The 18,671-nt window shown below is 41.9% G+C and overlaps 1 protein-coding gene across 2 annotated transcripts in view; it reads left to right on the plus strand.

The window, feature by feature from the left end:
- HMGXB4 (HMG-box containing 4) overlaps positions 1 to 17,555 on the plus strand; it is a 29,571-nt gene extending 12,016 nt beyond the window's left edge. For both annotated transcript variants that reach the window (XM_082850532.1, XM_082850533.1), the window contains 6 exons: positions 9,411 to 9,492; positions 10,443 to 10,507; positions 11,485 to 11,590; positions 12,463 to 12,632; positions 16,849 to 16,971; positions 17,475 to 17,555. In XM_082850532.1, the coding sequence (XP_082706658.1) occupies positions 9,411 to 9,492; positions 10,443 to 10,507; positions 11,485 to 11,590; positions 12,463 to 12,632; positions 16,849 to 16,971; positions 17,475 to 17,519 (591 nt within the window). In that variant the 3' untranslated portion in view covers positions 17,520 to 17,555. The remainder of the gene's footprint in view (positions 1 to 9,410; positions 9,493 to 10,442; positions 10,508 to 11,484; positions 11,591 to 12,462; positions 12,633 to 16,848; positions 16,972 to 17,474) is intronic.
- The last annotated feature ends 1,116 nt before the right edge of the window (positions 17,556 to 18,671 follow it).

Genomic DNA, 18,671 nt, shown 5'->3' on the forward strand with positions numbered 1-18,671 from the left:
ATGCAGCATAGCTAAGTGGTTAAGAGCGTGGCTATGGAGCCAGACCCCTTGGGCTGCATTCCTGGCTCTGCCACTTCGAAGCTATGCGATGTTGGACAAGTTGCATGACTTCTCCATCTACAAGTGGGGATGATGATAGACCTACCTGGTAGGGTTGTTAAGGGTTCAGTGAGGTAATACATGGGAAGGTGTTCAGGGCCTCGGTGTGCCAAGGCCCTCTGGGGCGCCACAGCAGACTCACAGTTGCACCACTAGATTTTTTCAGCATTAATGTTTCAGAAAAAACAGTCATACTTGCCATCTGTCAGGTACCTCATGAACTACTAGCGCAAAGTAATTCACAGTTTCAACGTCTTTTTATGTTCCATTCCTTTCAGTGATTGCTGTGATAAAAAGCACGTACCACGTGAAGACCCACACAGGAACCATGAACCAACAAAGTTTGGGAACCTTGGCTTTGCACAGTGTTGGCACATTAGCTAAATAACATTCAATACATGTTAGTTGTTACAGTCATCATCTCAGTAGACTTTCCAGGGAGCAGTGGAAATGCGAGACCTAGAGTTCAGTGGACCACCTGAAACCAGGGTTGAAAGAGGGGCCGTGGTGCTGGAGGAGACACTGAGAGGGCTTAGCATCGCAGAGGGAGGAAGACAGTTTCAAGAACAGATTGGTCTCATGCTTGAGAAGACAGGAGTTCAGGTGTAGTGGGGAGAATGGAAGCCAGGCTGGCAGAGTTCACAGGAGAGTGAGAAGCGAAGGCAGCAGTGGGGCACTCTTCCTGGAGAATTTTGACTGATACAAAGAAGGGAGATTGGACTCTCTCCCCTGTGAATGGTGACGCTTTCAGTGTGGAGTTTCATTTAGGGAGTTTTTTTTTAGCTTTTCTGTTTGCCTGTTTGTTTCTTTGTTGTTGAATCCTGCTTTCCAGGAGGAGAGAGAAATCATATGGTGATACCTTGATGATCGTTTCCGCTTTAAGACCATCCCGTTGGAGTGGGGAGCTTTTGGTTTATGTTGGAGGAGCAGGATATGGTAACATTTCAGAAATACCTTACTTTTGGTTTTACTAAATCAGTAAAAGCCCATTCACTTCCACTCAAACTAAAATCTGTGACGTTGCCACTTCAGAGGAATGCCTTCACTTACCTGTATGTTTCCAGAATGTTCTCATTTCCTCTAAGCAAATGAAGCCTGGCCCAGTGGCCTAGTGCCTGACACACTCAGACATTGCTGTTGATCTACTTAATAAACTAAATTCTGAGAGATAGGGCTTCCCTGGTGGCTCAGTGGTTGAGAGTCTGCCTGCTAATGCAGGGGACATGGATTCAAGCCCTGGTCTGGGAGGATCCCACATGCCGCGGAGCAGCTGGGCCCGTGAGCCACAACTGCTGAGCCTGCGCGTCTGGAGCCTGTGCTCCTCAACAAGAGAGGCCGCGATAGTGAGAGGCCCGCGCACCGCGATGAAGAGTGGCCCCTGCTCGCTGCAACTAGAGAAAGCCCTCGCACAGAAACGAAGACCCAACGCAGCCAAAATAAATAAATTAAAAAAAAAAAAAGTTAAATTCTGAGAGATAACTAGACTTGTCATGGTGTTACATAAATTCTCCCTCTGTTAAGACTGACACTGAGTAACAGTAGCGATAAGTGGTACAAATCAGGAGGTACCATCTCTGAGAGCCTGCTATGTGCCAGGCTCTCTGAGGCATTTTTGCACACATAGGGGTCTTGACTGACAGGTATTGTTAGTCCCCTTTCACAGAGGAGGAAGCTGAGAAGAAAAGACATGGAGCCAGAATTTTAATGGAGGTTCTTTAACCCCAAGGCTGTACTCTTTCCACTGTAGCACATGCCTTTCTAAAACTTAAGAGACGGTTACCCGGTGCCACAAGCAATCTTTGACAAAGCTAAAAGTAGGTTCTAGGGTAAGGGAGACTGACATGGTGCACTGGTGTCTGAGATTTGTCCTATGGAAGCATACAGATGTTGAAATGAAGGGGCGGAAAGCTTGGACTCGAGTTCAGCAGACTTGGTTCTTGTTCTTGTTGCTACTTACTAGCCTTGTTCTCTTGAGATTGCTTCCTCGCTTCTCTGCTCACTTGTGAAATGGGGTTATTTAGATTAAATTAGGTGTACACATAGCACGCTTGGCACACACAGGGCAGGGCTCAGTCAGTAGCTGCTGTTAACAACGACTGTTGCTTTCATCCCACATTCTTCGGAAATATAAAATATACTTGAAAACATCTTTTTAAAAGTTTTTTTTCAAGCACTCATTTCACATATTCGACTAAGCAAAAGGGCTCTTGTTTATGTTTTCTTTTGCTTTTTAATATTAACATCCACCTTTTAGGAAGCAAACTCTGTAGCTGTCACCTATTTGGAAAGCAGTTAAGAACCAGAACGAAAACAGGGTCTCTAAGGACCAAAAGCAGATGTTATAGAGCAAGTTTCCTACAGCTCCTTGGAGCACGTCGTGGGCACTGGGGAAAGGAACATCAGCTGGAGAGGAGTCAGGGGACCATTCTGACCCCGTTGTTTTCTTCGTAGAACTTCACCTACGAGGGTGTTGTGAAAAGCAGACGAGGTAACACAAATGAATGTGCGTACTGGCCTTTTCACACACAATTCTGAGACTTTGTTATGCATTCAGTACATATTTATTCTGCACTTACATTGTGCCAGGCACTGAATCAGGTACAGTGTTAGCTCTCAAAGAGCTCCGTGTGTAGTAAGGGGTTGGAAAGCATTCAGAGTGTTGAACCTCAGCAGAGGTGGGTGCAGAGTGCCAGGGAAAGCCTGTGGGTGTCCAAGAAGCTTTCAGGGGGAGGCAGCCCTGAACTGAAACTTAAGGCCAAATAGGTATTCCAGTCAGGGAGTGGAAATGCATGTGAAGGCCCAAGAGGGCATAGGATGTTCAGAGAACCACAGGAGGTCCAACCAGCAGGTTAAAAGTAACCATGTGGAAGGCAGGAAGGGGGCTTTAGTAAATTACAGTAATAATAAGAGCTATACTTACTGAGTTGTTCGTATGTTCTAAGCACTGCACTACGTTTTTTATCTATGGTGTATTGGTGAATTTTCACAGGAACCCAATGAGATGTAGGTATTACCCTGTCCATTTCACAGAAATAAGCTCAAAGTGAAATAACCTGCCCCAGGATGCACACCTGTTTAGTGGCAGCACAGGAATTTGAACCCAGATTTTTCTGATTACAGGACCCAGAAAGAATGTTTAATTTATATTCAGTGGTGTATTATGAGAGAGAGCAGAAATAGATTCCCATTCAGAATGGTTAAAATAAAAGCTTTGGTGTGAAAACTTTACTGCTCTGTCACCCTTTCCTTTAGCCAGATCGCATTTAGGGATCTGAGTCAAGTTAGTTCAGAGGAGCATCAGATGGTGGCCCTGCCACTCGCTGGGTAAATGACTCTGGATCTGTTTCTCATCTTTAAAATGGCAGGAATGACGGAACTTACCTCGTAGGGTTGCTGGGCGGGTTAAATGAGTTTCTATAGGTAAAGCCTTGGTAACAGTGTCTCCTACACAGTATTAACATCAATGAAGAGATTGGGTTCCTGTCATCAGCAGAAGAAAGCCAAGTTTTATTTTGAAGATTCATAAATGATGTTTTGCCTTAATTCCCAGATGTTTTATCCTTTAAAATAGGTTTTTAAACTAAAATAGGTTCTTAAACCTAAGCTATAGGTTCATAGATGGGCTTGAAGAGGGATTTCTATCAGTTTCTCAAGAGAATTCAGTGTGACTGCTTTAAACAGGGCATTAAGAAATTGCTCTTAGGGCTTCCATGGTGGTGCAGTGGTTGAGAGTCCGCCTGCCGATACGGGGGACATGGGTTCGTGCCCCGATCCGGGAGGATCCCATATGCCATGGAGCGGCTAGGCCCGTGAGCCATGGCCGCTGAGCCTGAGCGTCCGGAGCCTGTGCTCCGCAGCGTGAGAGGCCACAACAGTGAGAGGCCCGCGTACCGCAAAAAAAAAAAAAAAAAAAGTTGCTCTTAGAAGGTCTTGATATTGTGACACGTATCCTCAAACATTTAAAAAGAAGTTCTGGCTGTAAAAATTACAACTTCGTGAGTCACACTTAAGTGGATTTGTTGCTAGTTATTTGCTGCTAGTAATAAAGTATCCAAGTTTTTAAAATATTAACATTTTGTTAAAGGAGAGTCCATGTTATTCCAGATGTAACTACTGTGATTCACTTGCCACACTGTTTTCTTGCACTAGAAAGTCTAGGGTGCAGTTACTAGCCTTGCATTTAGAGTCACTTGGAAATATTTTGATGTCTCGAGATCATTATTTGTGTTATTTCTAACTATTAATGTAGAAAGATGTCTGTTCCCTGGAAAAAATTTAACCCTTAAGTTCGAATTCCAAACTTTGGATCCACAGGCCTGAGTTGCATCTTAGAGCACAATGGTTAGGTTCTGAGGTCAGCACATAAGGTGAAAATTGTCAGAGTTTCCCTTGAAAATCCCTTAGGAAGGCTCCACGATGAAGGCCAGCAGTTGCTCAGTCCAACAGAATGTCAGCCCAGTGCACCTGGATTTTACTCTCTTCGCCAGGTGAAGTCATTGGTATATGTTAAAGAGCCATAATTTTATTTTTTAAACTATGTCAGCTCCAAACATCAGAATTACACTTGGGTAGCGAGTTACACACGCTGAGGGAGACATACAGGAACTGCCTGGGGAAAGCAGATCTCATGCTGTCACACACACTCCAAGGAATGGGTTCTTAGAGCAGAATCACACAGACTAATCAATCCATATCTCCCTCTCTCCGTCTCTCTCTCATAGCCAAACAGAACTTATATGAACTCATGCCTTTCTTTGTAATGCAACCTCATTTTATCTTGGGCCCAGTAAAGGGGGATTTGAAAGGATTGGATCACTTAGAGCATTTGGGGATGTGAGGCTGCTACTAAATTAATAAAGGCGATGCAGCACCCAGAGCTCACTTGCGTGGCATCTGAACATGACTAACTTTACCAGAAGAACGCTAAAAATAGGACCTTTACTACTGAAACGAAAGTTTAAAGTAAAGGCCTTGCTGCTATTTTCTTTGTCTGATTTAGGTCAGAAGATTTCACTCTATCCTCCCTCACCAGAATTTCTATTTTTAAAAAATCTTGTATTAGCTTTTTGGATGCTACAACTTCTATTTTGAAAAATACAGAGGGAATAGAAAGGAACTTTCCTATTGTGGCATAGCAAACTACCACAAATCTAGCAGTTCAAAACAATATCCATCTAGTAGCTCACAATTCTGTAGATCAGAAGTCCAGACAGGGCTCCACTGGGTTCTCTGCTCCATCTCTCACAGGACTGAATCCAGGTGTTGGCTAGAACTGGGTTCTTAGCTGAGGCTGGAGGTCCTCTTCCAGGTTGTTGACAGCATTCAGGCCCTTGCAATTGTAAAACTCATGGCAACTTGTTGTCTTCAAGTTCAAGGCCAACAACAGGAGAGAGTCTCCTGTTGGGTCTCACCTCTTTTAAGGGCTCACTGGATACGGTCAGGCCCACTCAGGATAACCTCCCTTTGGATTCACTCAGATTCAGCTCACTTAGGGACGTTAATTACATCTGCAAATTCCCTTCTGCCATATAACATAACATGATCACGGGAGCACCAGTCCTGCCCACAGTCAAGGGGAGGGCATTTTACGGGGTGTGTCCACCAGGAGGCTGAAATCCTGGGCGCCATCTTGGAATTCTGCCTACCGCAGAAATAACATGACTGAGTACCTACTGAAGTGCCAAACGCTGATTAATTCCCACCTCTGGGAATGGTATTAACCAAGTTTTACTGACAGGGAAACTAAAGCTCAGGGAAATGAAGCAGTTTGTGTTAACTAGTAAATAGTATGGTCAGGATTCTAACCTAGCTCTGTCGGCCTCCAAAGGCCAGGCTCTTTCCATTTTTTCACATTATCTCTGATAAATCCTGTCACTTCTCCCTCCCTTTCAATTTATCTGCCTTTCTCCAACCCCACTGTCTTGACTGTAGGCCTTCATCATCCCTCTCGGGCACTCCTGCAGCAGCCCCCCAATCCCCATCGGGCTTCCTGCTTCCGCTGTTGCTCTGCTCCAGTCCATTCTCCATGGTCCTAACGTGCAACCTGACCATGTGACTTCTTGCTTAAAATACTTGCATTACTTCTTTCCAATGGAGTCCATACTCTTTAATACAGGTTACAAGGCATCCGTCTCTAAGCACTCTGTGCTTCTCTGAGATCATCTCCTACTTCTCTCTCTCATGAGTGTCACCACTCTAAGAGCCTAGAACACCCGTAACCACTCTTCACCTGGCTAATCCCACCCAGCTTTCCAATGTACGTTTAACGTCACTTCCTCCAGAGGCTTTCTTCGATTGCCTGATTTGTGAGGTGCTCCTCATACATGTTCCTGTAACACCCAGTAGTTTCCCTATAATATTGTCGCATTTTATTATGACATATTTATCTGTCTTTTCTGTTAGGTTATGTGTCTGGTTCTTGGCTGTATTCCCAATGTCTGGCACATAGTGGATGCTCAGTAAATATTTATTAAGAAATGAATGGCAGAATACTTTGGTAGGTTACTTCTTTTCTCTTTCCTTTGCAGTCTCCTTCTTTTTAGTCTCTGTTTTTCCTTCTTTGCCATTTAAATACTTTTAATATCACATGTCAGGGGACTTCCCTGGTGGTCCAGTGGCTAAGACTCTGCATTTCTAATGCAGGGGGTCCAGGTTTGATCCCTGCTAAGGGAACTAGATCCCCGGTCAGGGAACTAGATCCCCACATGCCGCAGCTAAAGATCCTGCATGCCACCACTAAAAGATCCCACATGCCGCAACGAAGATCCCACACATGGCAGTGAAGATCCCGCGTGCTGCACCTAAGACCCGACACAGCCAAATAAGTAAATAAATAAATAACAAAATTCTGTTTTTAAATATCACATGTCAGAGAGCAATCCACTTCTCATGCGTTTTATTCAGGATCAGATAATTAGTATAAGGTGAAGCTAAAATGGTGAGAAAAAATGGTGGGCCTTCAAACTTTACATCTCATGTTTTCCACTATTTTATGCTGCTTGACTGCCTTAGAATAAGATCTGGGCTCCAAAAGCTCATCCTCTTAACTACTCACTGTACCCAGTACAGATACTCAATAAATGCTGGTATATTTTCTACATAATTGAATAAAGTCCTTTATAAGAGTTATGAGAGGAACCCCTTTCTTCACTGTGTGGATTTGGATCTAACATATTGGGTAAGAGTTGTGATTAATTTTGTAAAGGTAGGTTCAATTTTATGTTATAGCTGTAGATAGCCTTGTGGAATAGAGAGCATTGACTTTTCATAGTCTTATATCATGTTTGAGAAAACATTGTTAAAACTCCTTGCAGGTTTTATTTTATGGCCAAATGTCAGGCCTATGAATAAGCTGTTTTTAAAAGATTAGTCTAAAATTTTTGAAGCTAAATTTATAACAAACATGGCATAATTTTCATAGCCAAAGAAGTGCTATCTCATTCAAAGCAGTTTACTTTGGAAGACGTTTCAGGGTTGTTTCCATTCTTCAAAAATGGTTTCAGAATTCCTTTTGGAATTGAAGTCTGAGACATCACACAGCTTTTTTACTGTCATAAGTTTTGGCTAGTCTTTGGCCTTTGAGGATAGTTGTTTTATGAAAACAACATTAAGAACTAAGGTGAGGGCTTCCCTGGTGATGCAGTGGTTAAGAATCCACCTGCCAGTTCAGGGAACACGGGTTCAAGCCCTGTTCCAAGAAGATCCCACATGCCGTGGAGCAGCTAAGCCCGTGCGCCACAACTACTGAGCCTGCGCACTAGAGCCCGCGAGCCACAACTCCTGAGCCCACGTGCCACAACTACTGAAGCCTGCACGCCTTGAGCCCGTGCTCTGCAGCAAGAGAAGCCACCACAGTGAGAAGCCCGTGCACCGCAATGAAGAGTAGCCCTCACTCACCACAACTAGAGAAAGCCCGTGCGCAGCAACAAAGACCCAATGCAGCCAAAAATAAATAAATAAAATTTTTAAAAAAAAGAACTAAGGTGAATAAAGTGTGTGATCAGGCTTCATTTAAAAACAAGGTGCAACTCTGAAGTCACAAGACAGGACTGTGTTTGTTGGTTTGTTTTGGTTGTAAAATCAGATTCTTGAGGCAAACAGAAGTTTCCGGTAGCTTTTAAAGCACCAACCAACTGTTCATGTCATTATAAGTGCAGGACCAGAAAGGACTATCTTGGGAGGCGATGGAGGACTGATCATCATGTTTTGATACTTACAGATGAGGTTGTAAGGAAGCCAGACTGAAGACATCTCAGTTTATTAGATAATGGTTACAAAGGGATAATCTTTTCTTTTGAAAAGTAATTTTTTCTGTTACAACATATTTTTTTTCTTTGGCCCATAATGCATAGCCCTGGAGGTCAGGCTAGGCTGTAGCCATTCTCGTGTTATAACTGGCATAGCTGCAGGACCCAGGGAAGTCACTATTTTTCTAAGTTTCCTTTCTCATCCTCAAAATGAGAGATTTGAACAGGTGCTATCTAATGCACCTTTTCAGGTAGGAAAGCTCTTTTCTCCTGAGTCTATGGATAATTGTAAAATGGGATGCATAGTAATATATAGTATCTTTTGTTTTATATATCCCTCATTGAACTGGTTTTAAAAGCTCATTTTGTTTTTGTTTCTCAAAAATCATGCATTGCTTTTGGAATTGTCATAAGTGAAGAATAAACGTATTTCAGGTAGTACAAAGCAGTTTGTTGAAGTGAAAGAGGTTCATCTTACGTTAAGTACCAAAGAATTGTCTTCAGTTATTTACTTCTCACCTTGGACCACAAGAATGTGAATAATAAAATAACGATAAACTACAAGTGACAGTCAAAGCAGGATCAGGAAAATTTTAAGATTAGAAATCAAAACCAGAGGAACAATATGAACAAAATTTAGCTCTTGATTTTCTGGCCCCAAAGCAAAGGGAAATTATGTGGTTCTTATTTTCAAAGAAGATGAAAACTAGACACCCAAGGAGAGGTAAAGATTTTCTTAGCACTTAATTCTAACCGAAATATGTAACATTTGTAGAAAGGAGGAAGAGCGTTACAAATAATTATCAAGTAGCTGCAACAACCTGAAAAATCTAAAATTAATTTAGCATGTGGTTTTTACCTTCTAAAGTAAAACTGATACTCATCTCTGAGTCATAAGTAACATGGATTAAAAATTAATTATCGTGTTTAGGAAAGCTGGTTAGTAATTTAGCACTCTTGATGAAAAAGTGCAGGTATCTTTTTTGTTTTGTTCCCATAGATGCAAGGTTGCTCAACCTGTGTTCTAATTAAGTCTTACCCTGTTCTATTTTTATGTGGTACTAGCCAAAAAAGAAGAACATGTCGGCCTACCAGGTGTTCTGTAAGGAGTATCGTGTAACCATTGTGGCTGACCATCCAGGCATAGGTAAGAACATTTCTCATCTTTAGTGCTTTACTTTCCATCTGTGTCCCTGAAGCAGTGCAGTTAATCCAGTCAGCAGGCAAACTTATTCCCATAGTATGAAAAGAACACAAATCTCATTTCTTTCCTCAGTTGTGCAAGTCACTGTAGATTTTGTCTTAGTTCACCCCGTCCATAAAGCACAGTACATAAATACGCAGTTGTTTCTTTCCAAGGTTCTACAGTTGACCTTTTCCTTAAACTGCCCTCAGTATAGAGTCGGAGTGAGATGACATATTACATTGTTTATATTTGTCTCTATATGGAAGTTAGTGAGGTGAGAAGCACACTACACCTCAGGCCTTAGACAAGTCACGTACCCTCTGCACATCTCATTTGCCCAATGTGTGAACTAGCTTCCCAACCTGCTCACCAGGGTTGTTGTGAGGCACACTGAAGCACCGTGAAAGACACAGATGTGCTTTATAAAGCACGACCTCGCTCTACATGTGGAAGCACAGCATTACACGTCTGGCAGATCGCTTCCGAGCTGCTCTAGGGAAATTCTTCTTTGTCTCTGAGCTCTCAGAAATTCGGTAAAACTCTAACATCTCTTAATCAGTCAAATTCTCCATAACATATTTTCTCTAACTTAAGTAGATAAGCCCTGTTCCGTGGAATCAAATTAAAAGATACCAGAAAGATGCTTAAGGAATAAGTCCTTAGAGAGTAGACATGTGAGAATTTGAGCCTGTCTCACGGCCACCAAAACAGCCCCTTCCTTCCAGAAAAGAATCAAGGAAAGTGATGGGGTTTGGTTTGGTTTTCTGAAAGACTCTTGTGCTATTTAAATCTGATCTTCAAGACCCTTTTCCTAGTTTTTGCTCCTATCAGTCATCTGTTTTGTTTATGGTTAAACCTTTACTGTTTTGGGTTGTTTCTGTTTTTTATTTTTTTTTACTCTTTTATGCTAGATTTTGGGGAACTGAGCAAAAAACTGGCTGAGGTGTGGAAGCAATTGCCAGAGAAGGACAAACTGGTAAGTACAGTTTACAACGGACACATTTTTCATTGCTTTATGCCTTCCAAAATGTGTGATCCTCCGACACACCATCCCAAACAGTGGCAAATGGTTTAGCAGAGGGCAATAAAGTAGTTGGTGCCAGTTCACTCTACATGAGGATTTAGCTGCAGGGAGGCTGTCTTCTAACCTCATCTAATTTTTTCCCACCAACCTGACATTTGAGCCAAAAGATGATGTAACTTGGGCAATGAGTCGTGTTAAAAGAGAATCTAAAGTCAGAAACCTTGACCACAAACACCTACTAGTCAGCTGTGGTCTGAGAACTGAGGAAAGTGGTCCACCTGATAGTCACAGCAAATAATAAAAACATGGGACAATGTTTACTAGGTAAGTAGGTTCCAGGTCATCATCCTCATCAACCATTACCAAATAATAAACCTTCCTGTCAAAAAGCTAATAAGACAATGATAAATAGTCATATTTGAATCACAGTTACTTTCCAATTAGATGATATGAGGGTAGTCTAGGCATTAGAATTACCATCTTGCTTTTTTAAGGTACAGCTCATCTGGGTGAAAACAACATATATTTTTCACCCAGGTCAATTATCTTTAGTTTCTGTTTTCCATGTCATTGTTATCCTAGTATTGGTGTTTCCAACCGGCAGGTTAGAAGAAATATTTAAACCACATGGACATTAGGATGAGCCAGATGTTTCCTCTATGATTTTACATTTCAACCTTAGAGTGATCATAGAATCAATGCTGCAATGTGACCATTAGCACTGGGGGGTATTCGTGGTCCTCTGCTAAGATACTACTGTCACCGCTATCTGAAGGCTGTTCACTGACCCTCCAGCTTAAAAGTTAACATTAACCCTCTGTCTGCTCCCCTCCACTGTTCCCTTTCTTTTCTTCATTCTCCTCTTCCATGACTGCTTTCCCTTTTACTTTTTTGCCCTTTTAAATCTGTTTGCCCTGATCTGATTGCAGATTTGGAAACAAAAAGCTCAGTATCTGCAACACAAACAGAACAAAGCAGAAGCTACAACTGTGAAAAGAAAAGCATCCAGCTCAGAAGGTTCCATGAAAGTGAAAGGTAGTGACCACATCCCTCTCCTCTTTTCATTCTTTTCCCTAGAGCACTGTGAATTTTGCTTCCTCACTAAGAAATGGAGAGAAGAGCCTATATTAGAAGCAGATCTTGATATCCAGATATTATTACTAAATATTAAGGGTTGCCAAAAAAATTTAGAAAATGTTGTGGGTTTTTTTGCGGTACATGGGCCTCTCACTGTTGTGGCCTCTCCCGCTGCGGAGCACAGGCTCCGGGCGCGCAGGCTCAGCGGCCATGGCTCACGGGCCCAGCCGCTCCGCGGCATGTGGGATCTTCCCAGACCGGGGCACGAACCCGTGTCCCCTGCATCGGCAGGCGGACTCTCAACCACTGTGCCACCAGGGAAGCCCTAGAAAATGTTAAGTCAGAAGTCAGCAAGCTTTCCTGTAAAGGGCCAGAGAGTAAATATTTTATTTTTTTATTATTATTTAATTTTTTTTTAATTTATTCGGTTGCACTGGGTCTTAGTTGCAGCTCTTGGGCTCATTAGTTGCGGCATGCAAACTCTTAGTTGTGGCATGCATGTGGGATCTAGTTCCCTGACCAGGGATCGAACCTGGGACCCCTGCATGAGCTTGGAGTCTTAACTGCTGTGCCACCAGGGAAGTCCCTGAGAGTAAATATTTTGAGTCTGAGGGCCATATGCATTCTCTGTCACATATTCCTCTTTGTTTTTTCTACAACAACCATTTAAAAATCTAAAATCATTCTTAGCTCACAGGCCAATATAAAAACAAGTCATGAGCCAGATTTGGCCCACAGTCCATAATTTTGTTAATGCCTGGTAGAGCTCATAAAAAGGGAAAATCTGGAAGAATATTGGCAAGCTTTCTCTATTTTGTCTTTGTTCTCAGCTTCCTCTGCAGGAGTACTGTCACCCCAAAAGAAATCCCCACCCACCACCATGCTGTTACCCGCCTCGCCAGCCAAAGCCCCTGAGACAGAGCCCATCGACGTGGCTGCTCATCTCCAGCTGTTGGGAGAGTCCCTGAGCCTCATTGGACACCGCCTGCAGGAAACGGAGGTGAGGGCACTGCCAGCAGCATGACTCCAGTTGCTTATATAATTTGAATCCACTTACTCATTCCACATACATTCATTGAGCAACTACTGTATGCTGGGTTATGCCAGGTGCTCAGGATACAGTGATAGAGAAGAGAGATGGTAATAGAAACATCTAGAGATATGGAATCTACCTACTGGCTCTCAAAGTTTACACTAATACCGTCCTATTGAAACAATGGCACAAAAGGAAATTAGACTACCCTGTAACTTTTTTTCCCCCAGTTTTACAGAGATACAATTGACATATAATCCTGTAACTCATTTTTATTTTTAAAAAATGCAATGGGAAAAATGAGTACAAATCCCATGGAAGCTTTGATCATTATTATTTCTAAGAGAGTTTTTCTGTGCATTTCCAGCAAGGTTTTCAATAGACAGATTAGCTTGTACAGGGGATTAAGTGTTCCTCTACTGCTTTGAAAGTAGGTAGCAACTGGGAGATTGAGGTTCTCAAGCTCTTCATTTCTCTGCACTTGAATCATACAGTTCTATGTACCCTAAGGAGATCTGTGTCCTTTTAAGCTTCAATTTCAAAATCCCTTAACCTGCAAAGCTGTCATGTTCCATTTCTATTACCATATTCAATTTCTAATCATATTTCTCCCTGGCTAACTCAGTAAGTAGTGTAGTATTTCAGTTTTCCACTGGGTCCTAATAGGACATTTCAGCAAAGAAATCAGTCTGAATTACTAAAGCCATCTTTAAGCTGAGAAATCAGAGTAGGGATATAAAACTACTCACTTGCTTTTATGTGGAAGTTGGATTATCATTCAACAAATAAAATGCCAAAGGCCGCAAGAGATGAAGCTTTGTCTAAGTTCTTTGGCCAATTTCTCAAAATTTAGTAGGTGTCAAAACAGCTGCTTTCTTGTAGGCCCAGATACTTGAATGGATATAGATATTTCCAGAATAAAATATTCTGGGATCCTTATTTATTTTTCATATTTAGACATTCTTACATTTCCTAAAAAGTTAAAATTTTAAATGATTTGTGTTTTTCACCTTCCATATTCCAGATTTTCCCTGATGTTTCCATTGAGTTTAACAAATAGTTGTTGAGTACTTAGGCATTATTCCAAAAACTGGGGGGAGTAGAAATTATGATGATTTCGTATCCTCAGGAAACTTACAATCTAATTGGAAAGATAAAATAGATAAATAATTAGCAAATAAAACAAGCCAGCTTCTGTGAGCGGTTGCTGTGGGAGAGTTACATATACATATTGACCAGAAAAGGGAAAGAATGTTGCAGAATCTCTAGTCCCCTTTTTTTAACATAAGGAACAGTCTTATTACGATATAATTCACATACCATAAAGTTTACCCTTTTAAAATGTAGAATTTAGTGGCTTATAGTATATTCCCAGATTTGTGGCTCCATTACTACTGTCTATTCCAGATCATTTTCATTACCCCCGAAAGAGACCCCATATACATCAGCAGTAATTCCCCATTCCCCCTATACTCCACTTTTTCCCAGACTTTAATCATTTGTGTATATCTTCACAATTTTGCCATTTCCACATACCACTTTATACTGTTATTTACTTTGTATTTTTTTAATTTTAATTTTATTGGGGTATAGTTGATTTACAATGTTGTGTTAGTTTCAGGTGCACAGCAAAGTGATTCAGTTACACATAAATGTATATTCATTCTTTTTTAGATTCTTTTCTCATATAGGTTATCCCAGAATATTAAGTAGAGTTCCCTGTGCTATACAGTAGGTCCTTGTTGGTTATCTGTCATATATAGTAGTGTGTGTATGTTCATCCCAAGCTCCTGATTTATTTATATTTTTATTTAAATAAATTTATCCATGCTTTCACAATGATGTCCTCGATATCACAAGTGAGATACTCTAATCTTTTTTCTAATATATCTCAAAATGGATTTATATCAAATAATTAATGTTCACCTCTACGCCACCTGAAATTAGTAAACGTACTACACTTTAAGGAACACTAATTTATACAGTTTGCTCATTTAAAGACTGAATACCTGAAACCTAATGAAATTAAGTGACCGTTATTACAAGTTTACACAACTCGCTGTGACCGAGCACAGCTTGCCCCACTTCTCAGCCTGCTCTCATTCTGCGGCTTTGTGCCACCTGAAGCAGTTACAGTAGCGCTCGAGAGCAGAGAGTTAGGGGGTCAGGAGAGGCTCTGTGAAGGGGATGTGGAGTTCCAGCGGGACCTGGAAGGATAAGCAGGACTTGGTATCACGGAGCTGTTGGAGAGAGACATCGTAAACCAAGAGAACATCTGCTTCTCGGCCCTGGAGTTTTCTGCAGAGATGGGCCAAAAGAGACCCAGTGGGGCTCTAGACCCCCCATTCCCACTTCAACCAGATCTTTTAGCTGTTTTATATATTGGGGTTCCACTTAACGTTTTATTTCCAGAGGGGTTTATTGCTAAAATGATGAAAAACTAGAAGATCCAATGCATAGGGTAGAGGAAGGCTGAATATTAAGGGCATAGTCCAAACTACAGAGGGAAATGACTGCTCAGGAACTACTGGAATTTTTTGAGTAGGGAGGAATGATCAGAGCTCTCATTTGGTTTTCACTGAGAATATCTTCTATTTTAGATTGGGAGTGAAAAGTGACCAGAATTAGGGAAAAGTTATAACAATAATCTAGACTAGACATGACAAAGATTTGAATTTAACAAATATTTATTGAGAGCTTACTCTGTGCAGAACCCCAGTATTTATTGGAAGGATATAAAAATGAGTATGACTTGGTTCCTACTCTCAGGTTGCTTATTGGGAGAGTCGAACATAAAATATTAGCTATCATTAACTGTAGGGCAAAAGTATGGAATAATATTCCTAATTGCTGTCTTCCGTTGAATGCTCACTCAGGCAGCTTTGGTTCAGAGTGCTGTACATGGATCCTTTCCTTTAATTCACACTGCAACTTTGTGAAACAAAATTTGTGTTCCCTTATTTTAGAGAAGGAAAAACAGACTTAGGTTAAGGAACTTTCTCTAGAGTTTAGCCCATAAGTGCTGAAACAGAGCCTTGAGTTTGGTGGTATGACCTCAGGGTCCATGCTTTTAACCCTTTGCTGCCTGCCTTGGAAGTGGGGGGAGACATTGGACAAGGAGAATGAAGGGAAAGAAAAGTCAGCGGTGGCAAGGCCTTGAGACTGGGCAGATGTGTGAATGGTAGTGATTTTAGCAGAGGAAGGGATGCTAGGAGGAAGGGTAGGTTATTTCTCTTTACCGTATGTTGAGATTGAGAAATATCCAAAATGAAAGCCCTAGCAGGCAGCCAGAAAGGCAGTTTTGGAGATGAAGATGTTGGTAATAGTAGTAATCATTATTGATACTTTCTGATCACTTCCCAGGTGCGAGGCACCACCCCAGGTACTTGATGTCTGTTGTCTCACTTAACCCACTCCGTGCTACAGATGCTGTCAGTGCTGTGTTTTTCAGGCACAGTATAGAAAGCCGCTTGCCCCTCTCGGTGAGTGGGACATAGCCAGGTTCTCAGCCCTGCATCTCAAGCCCAGAGCTCATTCTCTGAAGGACGCTTCTGTGCTGCCTTCCTAGGTGACATATCCTCACAGTACTTCTGGTTGAAGCAGATTATACAAGAGCTGGGCAGCATTATTTGTAGCAAGCAATCTTATTTGCTATGTCTTTGAATCACAGAGATATAAACAATATGCATTTTATAAGTTAAATTTTAAAAAGAACAGAAAAGTGGTATCATCCACTATCAAAAAAGCCACATATGTGAAGTGTGTGTGTGTGTGTGTTAAATGTTAATGTGTAGAATTCTCATGGTTATCACATTTGAGCTATATTTGTGGAGTTCATAAGAAAAATACTTTTGCATACATGATCTCCACAAATCTTCCCAGCAGGTCTCCAGAATAGATGAGGCATTTTTTACGATTTTTCGATATAGGTTTTTTGGGGTTTTTTCCTACTGTTCCTAAGTGACTAACCTAAGGTCTCACAGAGGGTACAGTGGATTAGGAATATAGAAAGGAAACCTGGGAATGTATTCTTATCAAAGCAGAGACCTTCCATTTCTGCCACAAGTTTCATAGAACCACCCAGGACTTAAAGAACCATGCAAGGAACTCACCCAGAGCCTGGAGGGAGCCTCAGGAGTGTGAGTCAAGCTTCAGTCCTCTCCTGTCACGCTCTCCTTTTCAGGGCATGGTTGCTGTGTCCGGCAGTTTGTCAGTGCTTCTGGATTCCATCATCTGTGCGCTTGGCCCCTTGGCGTGTCTGACCACACAACTACCTGAGTTGAATGGCTGTCCCAAACAGGTCTTGGTGAGTTTCCTTGTTTCCTGGGATTTGGGGGGCCAGACCCCTTGGGAGCCAGAGAGGCCCTGCCTTAAAGAGCCCTGTGAAGCACAAGCCCATAGGCTTCCTGGATACAGCGTTGCCATAGGCTGTCGCCCCATGAACATGACACTGAGTGTTGAATGCCTGCCAGGCTTTCAGTGAAACAGCAAACACGCCGTTTCCTAAGATTTCTCTCCTTTGGAGGGAAGCGTTGTAGCCCTTAAGGTACTGCACCTCCTGTGTTGCCTATTTGCTCTTCCAGGGACAAAGGAAGTACAGGAGTCTCCTGCCTCTATTTTACTAGGGTTAACGGGAGAAGCCAGCAGAAAAGCTCCCAGCATAGCAGACAACTGCGTGACATCTTCTCTCTCCCTGTTTTCTCTAACTCTAGATTTTCTTTCTCATCTCTCTCCCTTGAATAAAGAAATATGTCTCAGGGAACTAAGGTAAAATACTCTTCAGCTGAACCTTTTTCCTTTGTTTTGCAGTCAAACACACTAGACAACATTGCTTACATCATGCCTGGACTGTGACAGCAAAGACTCCTGGGACAGAAACCTTATCCTGCCTGTTGCTGGCTTGTGTATATGTGACTGTTCCAGATCCCTTCACTGGCATCTGGGTGTAGGTTTTAAATTTTTATATATATGCATATATATATATATCTATATATATAATGTATAATATATACATAGGACTGTAACTACTTTGCTTTTAATAATTTTATGAAATGGCAAAGGTTTAGCCAAGAGGAAACCTTGGCGTGAATATGGGCTTGGGATTCTTCTACTGTGGTGGATAAATCTGCCTTAAAAATCAGTGTAACTTGGGGGCTGGGGGCTTGTTCTGGATGCCAAGTGCATCGCTTTAAGGTCAGCTAAAATGTGATTTTTTTCCAAACTCAGTTGTACCTCCAGACCCATCACTGACCATTTGCCTTACCAGTCTTACAGTCTGAAATGTAATGGGAAAGATTATGGGAAGATGTCAGTTAACTGAAAGTACAAAGCTTTTCAACTTGAAGTGACCTAGGTGGGAAGTGATAACATCGTTCCCATCTGAAAGTTATTGCGATGGCTTAAGTGAACTTAGTAGGGGGTTCATTCCAATTCCTGCTCTACCAGTGTCCATGTCGCAAAACTTATTGTAGTCATTGGTACCATTGGCAGCCTCAGCCGGAGCCAAGGAGATTTGTGAGCCCTGGAGAGGGTAAAGCTGTCAGTGCCACCAGTTGAATGGCCTGTATTGTGAGCTGACCCAGAGCATTTGGTCTGCAGAACTAAGAGCTGGTATCTTCCATTGGCCGCGTCAGCGTAGCTCACAGTTCTGCTGCTTAGCTGCTTGGCGGGTGTGGAAGGTGAGCTTTGCCCAGGCTGATTCCTGGGTTCATCTCATTGGCTCCCCTGCTGGGCAGATACACAGCGTTCTGCATTCCACACATAAGCGAATTGCGAAAAAAGTACTCTGTTCTCATGTAGGGTTATTTATGTGCGTGTGTGAATGTGTGTTTAATTATGTGTATTTAACTCTTAAAACTCTCTTAGATTTTAATTTATCCTGTAAATTTCTGTATATATAATTTAAAAACAAGAGCCTCCACCAGCAACAGCATGTGGAAGATACAGATTTGTCATTTCTGCCTCCCTTCCTTCCTCTGGTCTCCTCTGCAAACTCCAAATCATCTA

This window comes from Leucopleurus acutus, assembly GCF_964270905.1.
Source record: "Leucopleurus acutus genome assembly, chromosome: 11".
NCBI lineage: Eukaryota > Metazoa > Chordata > Mammalia > Artiodactyla > Delphinidae > Leucopleurus > Leucopleurus acutus.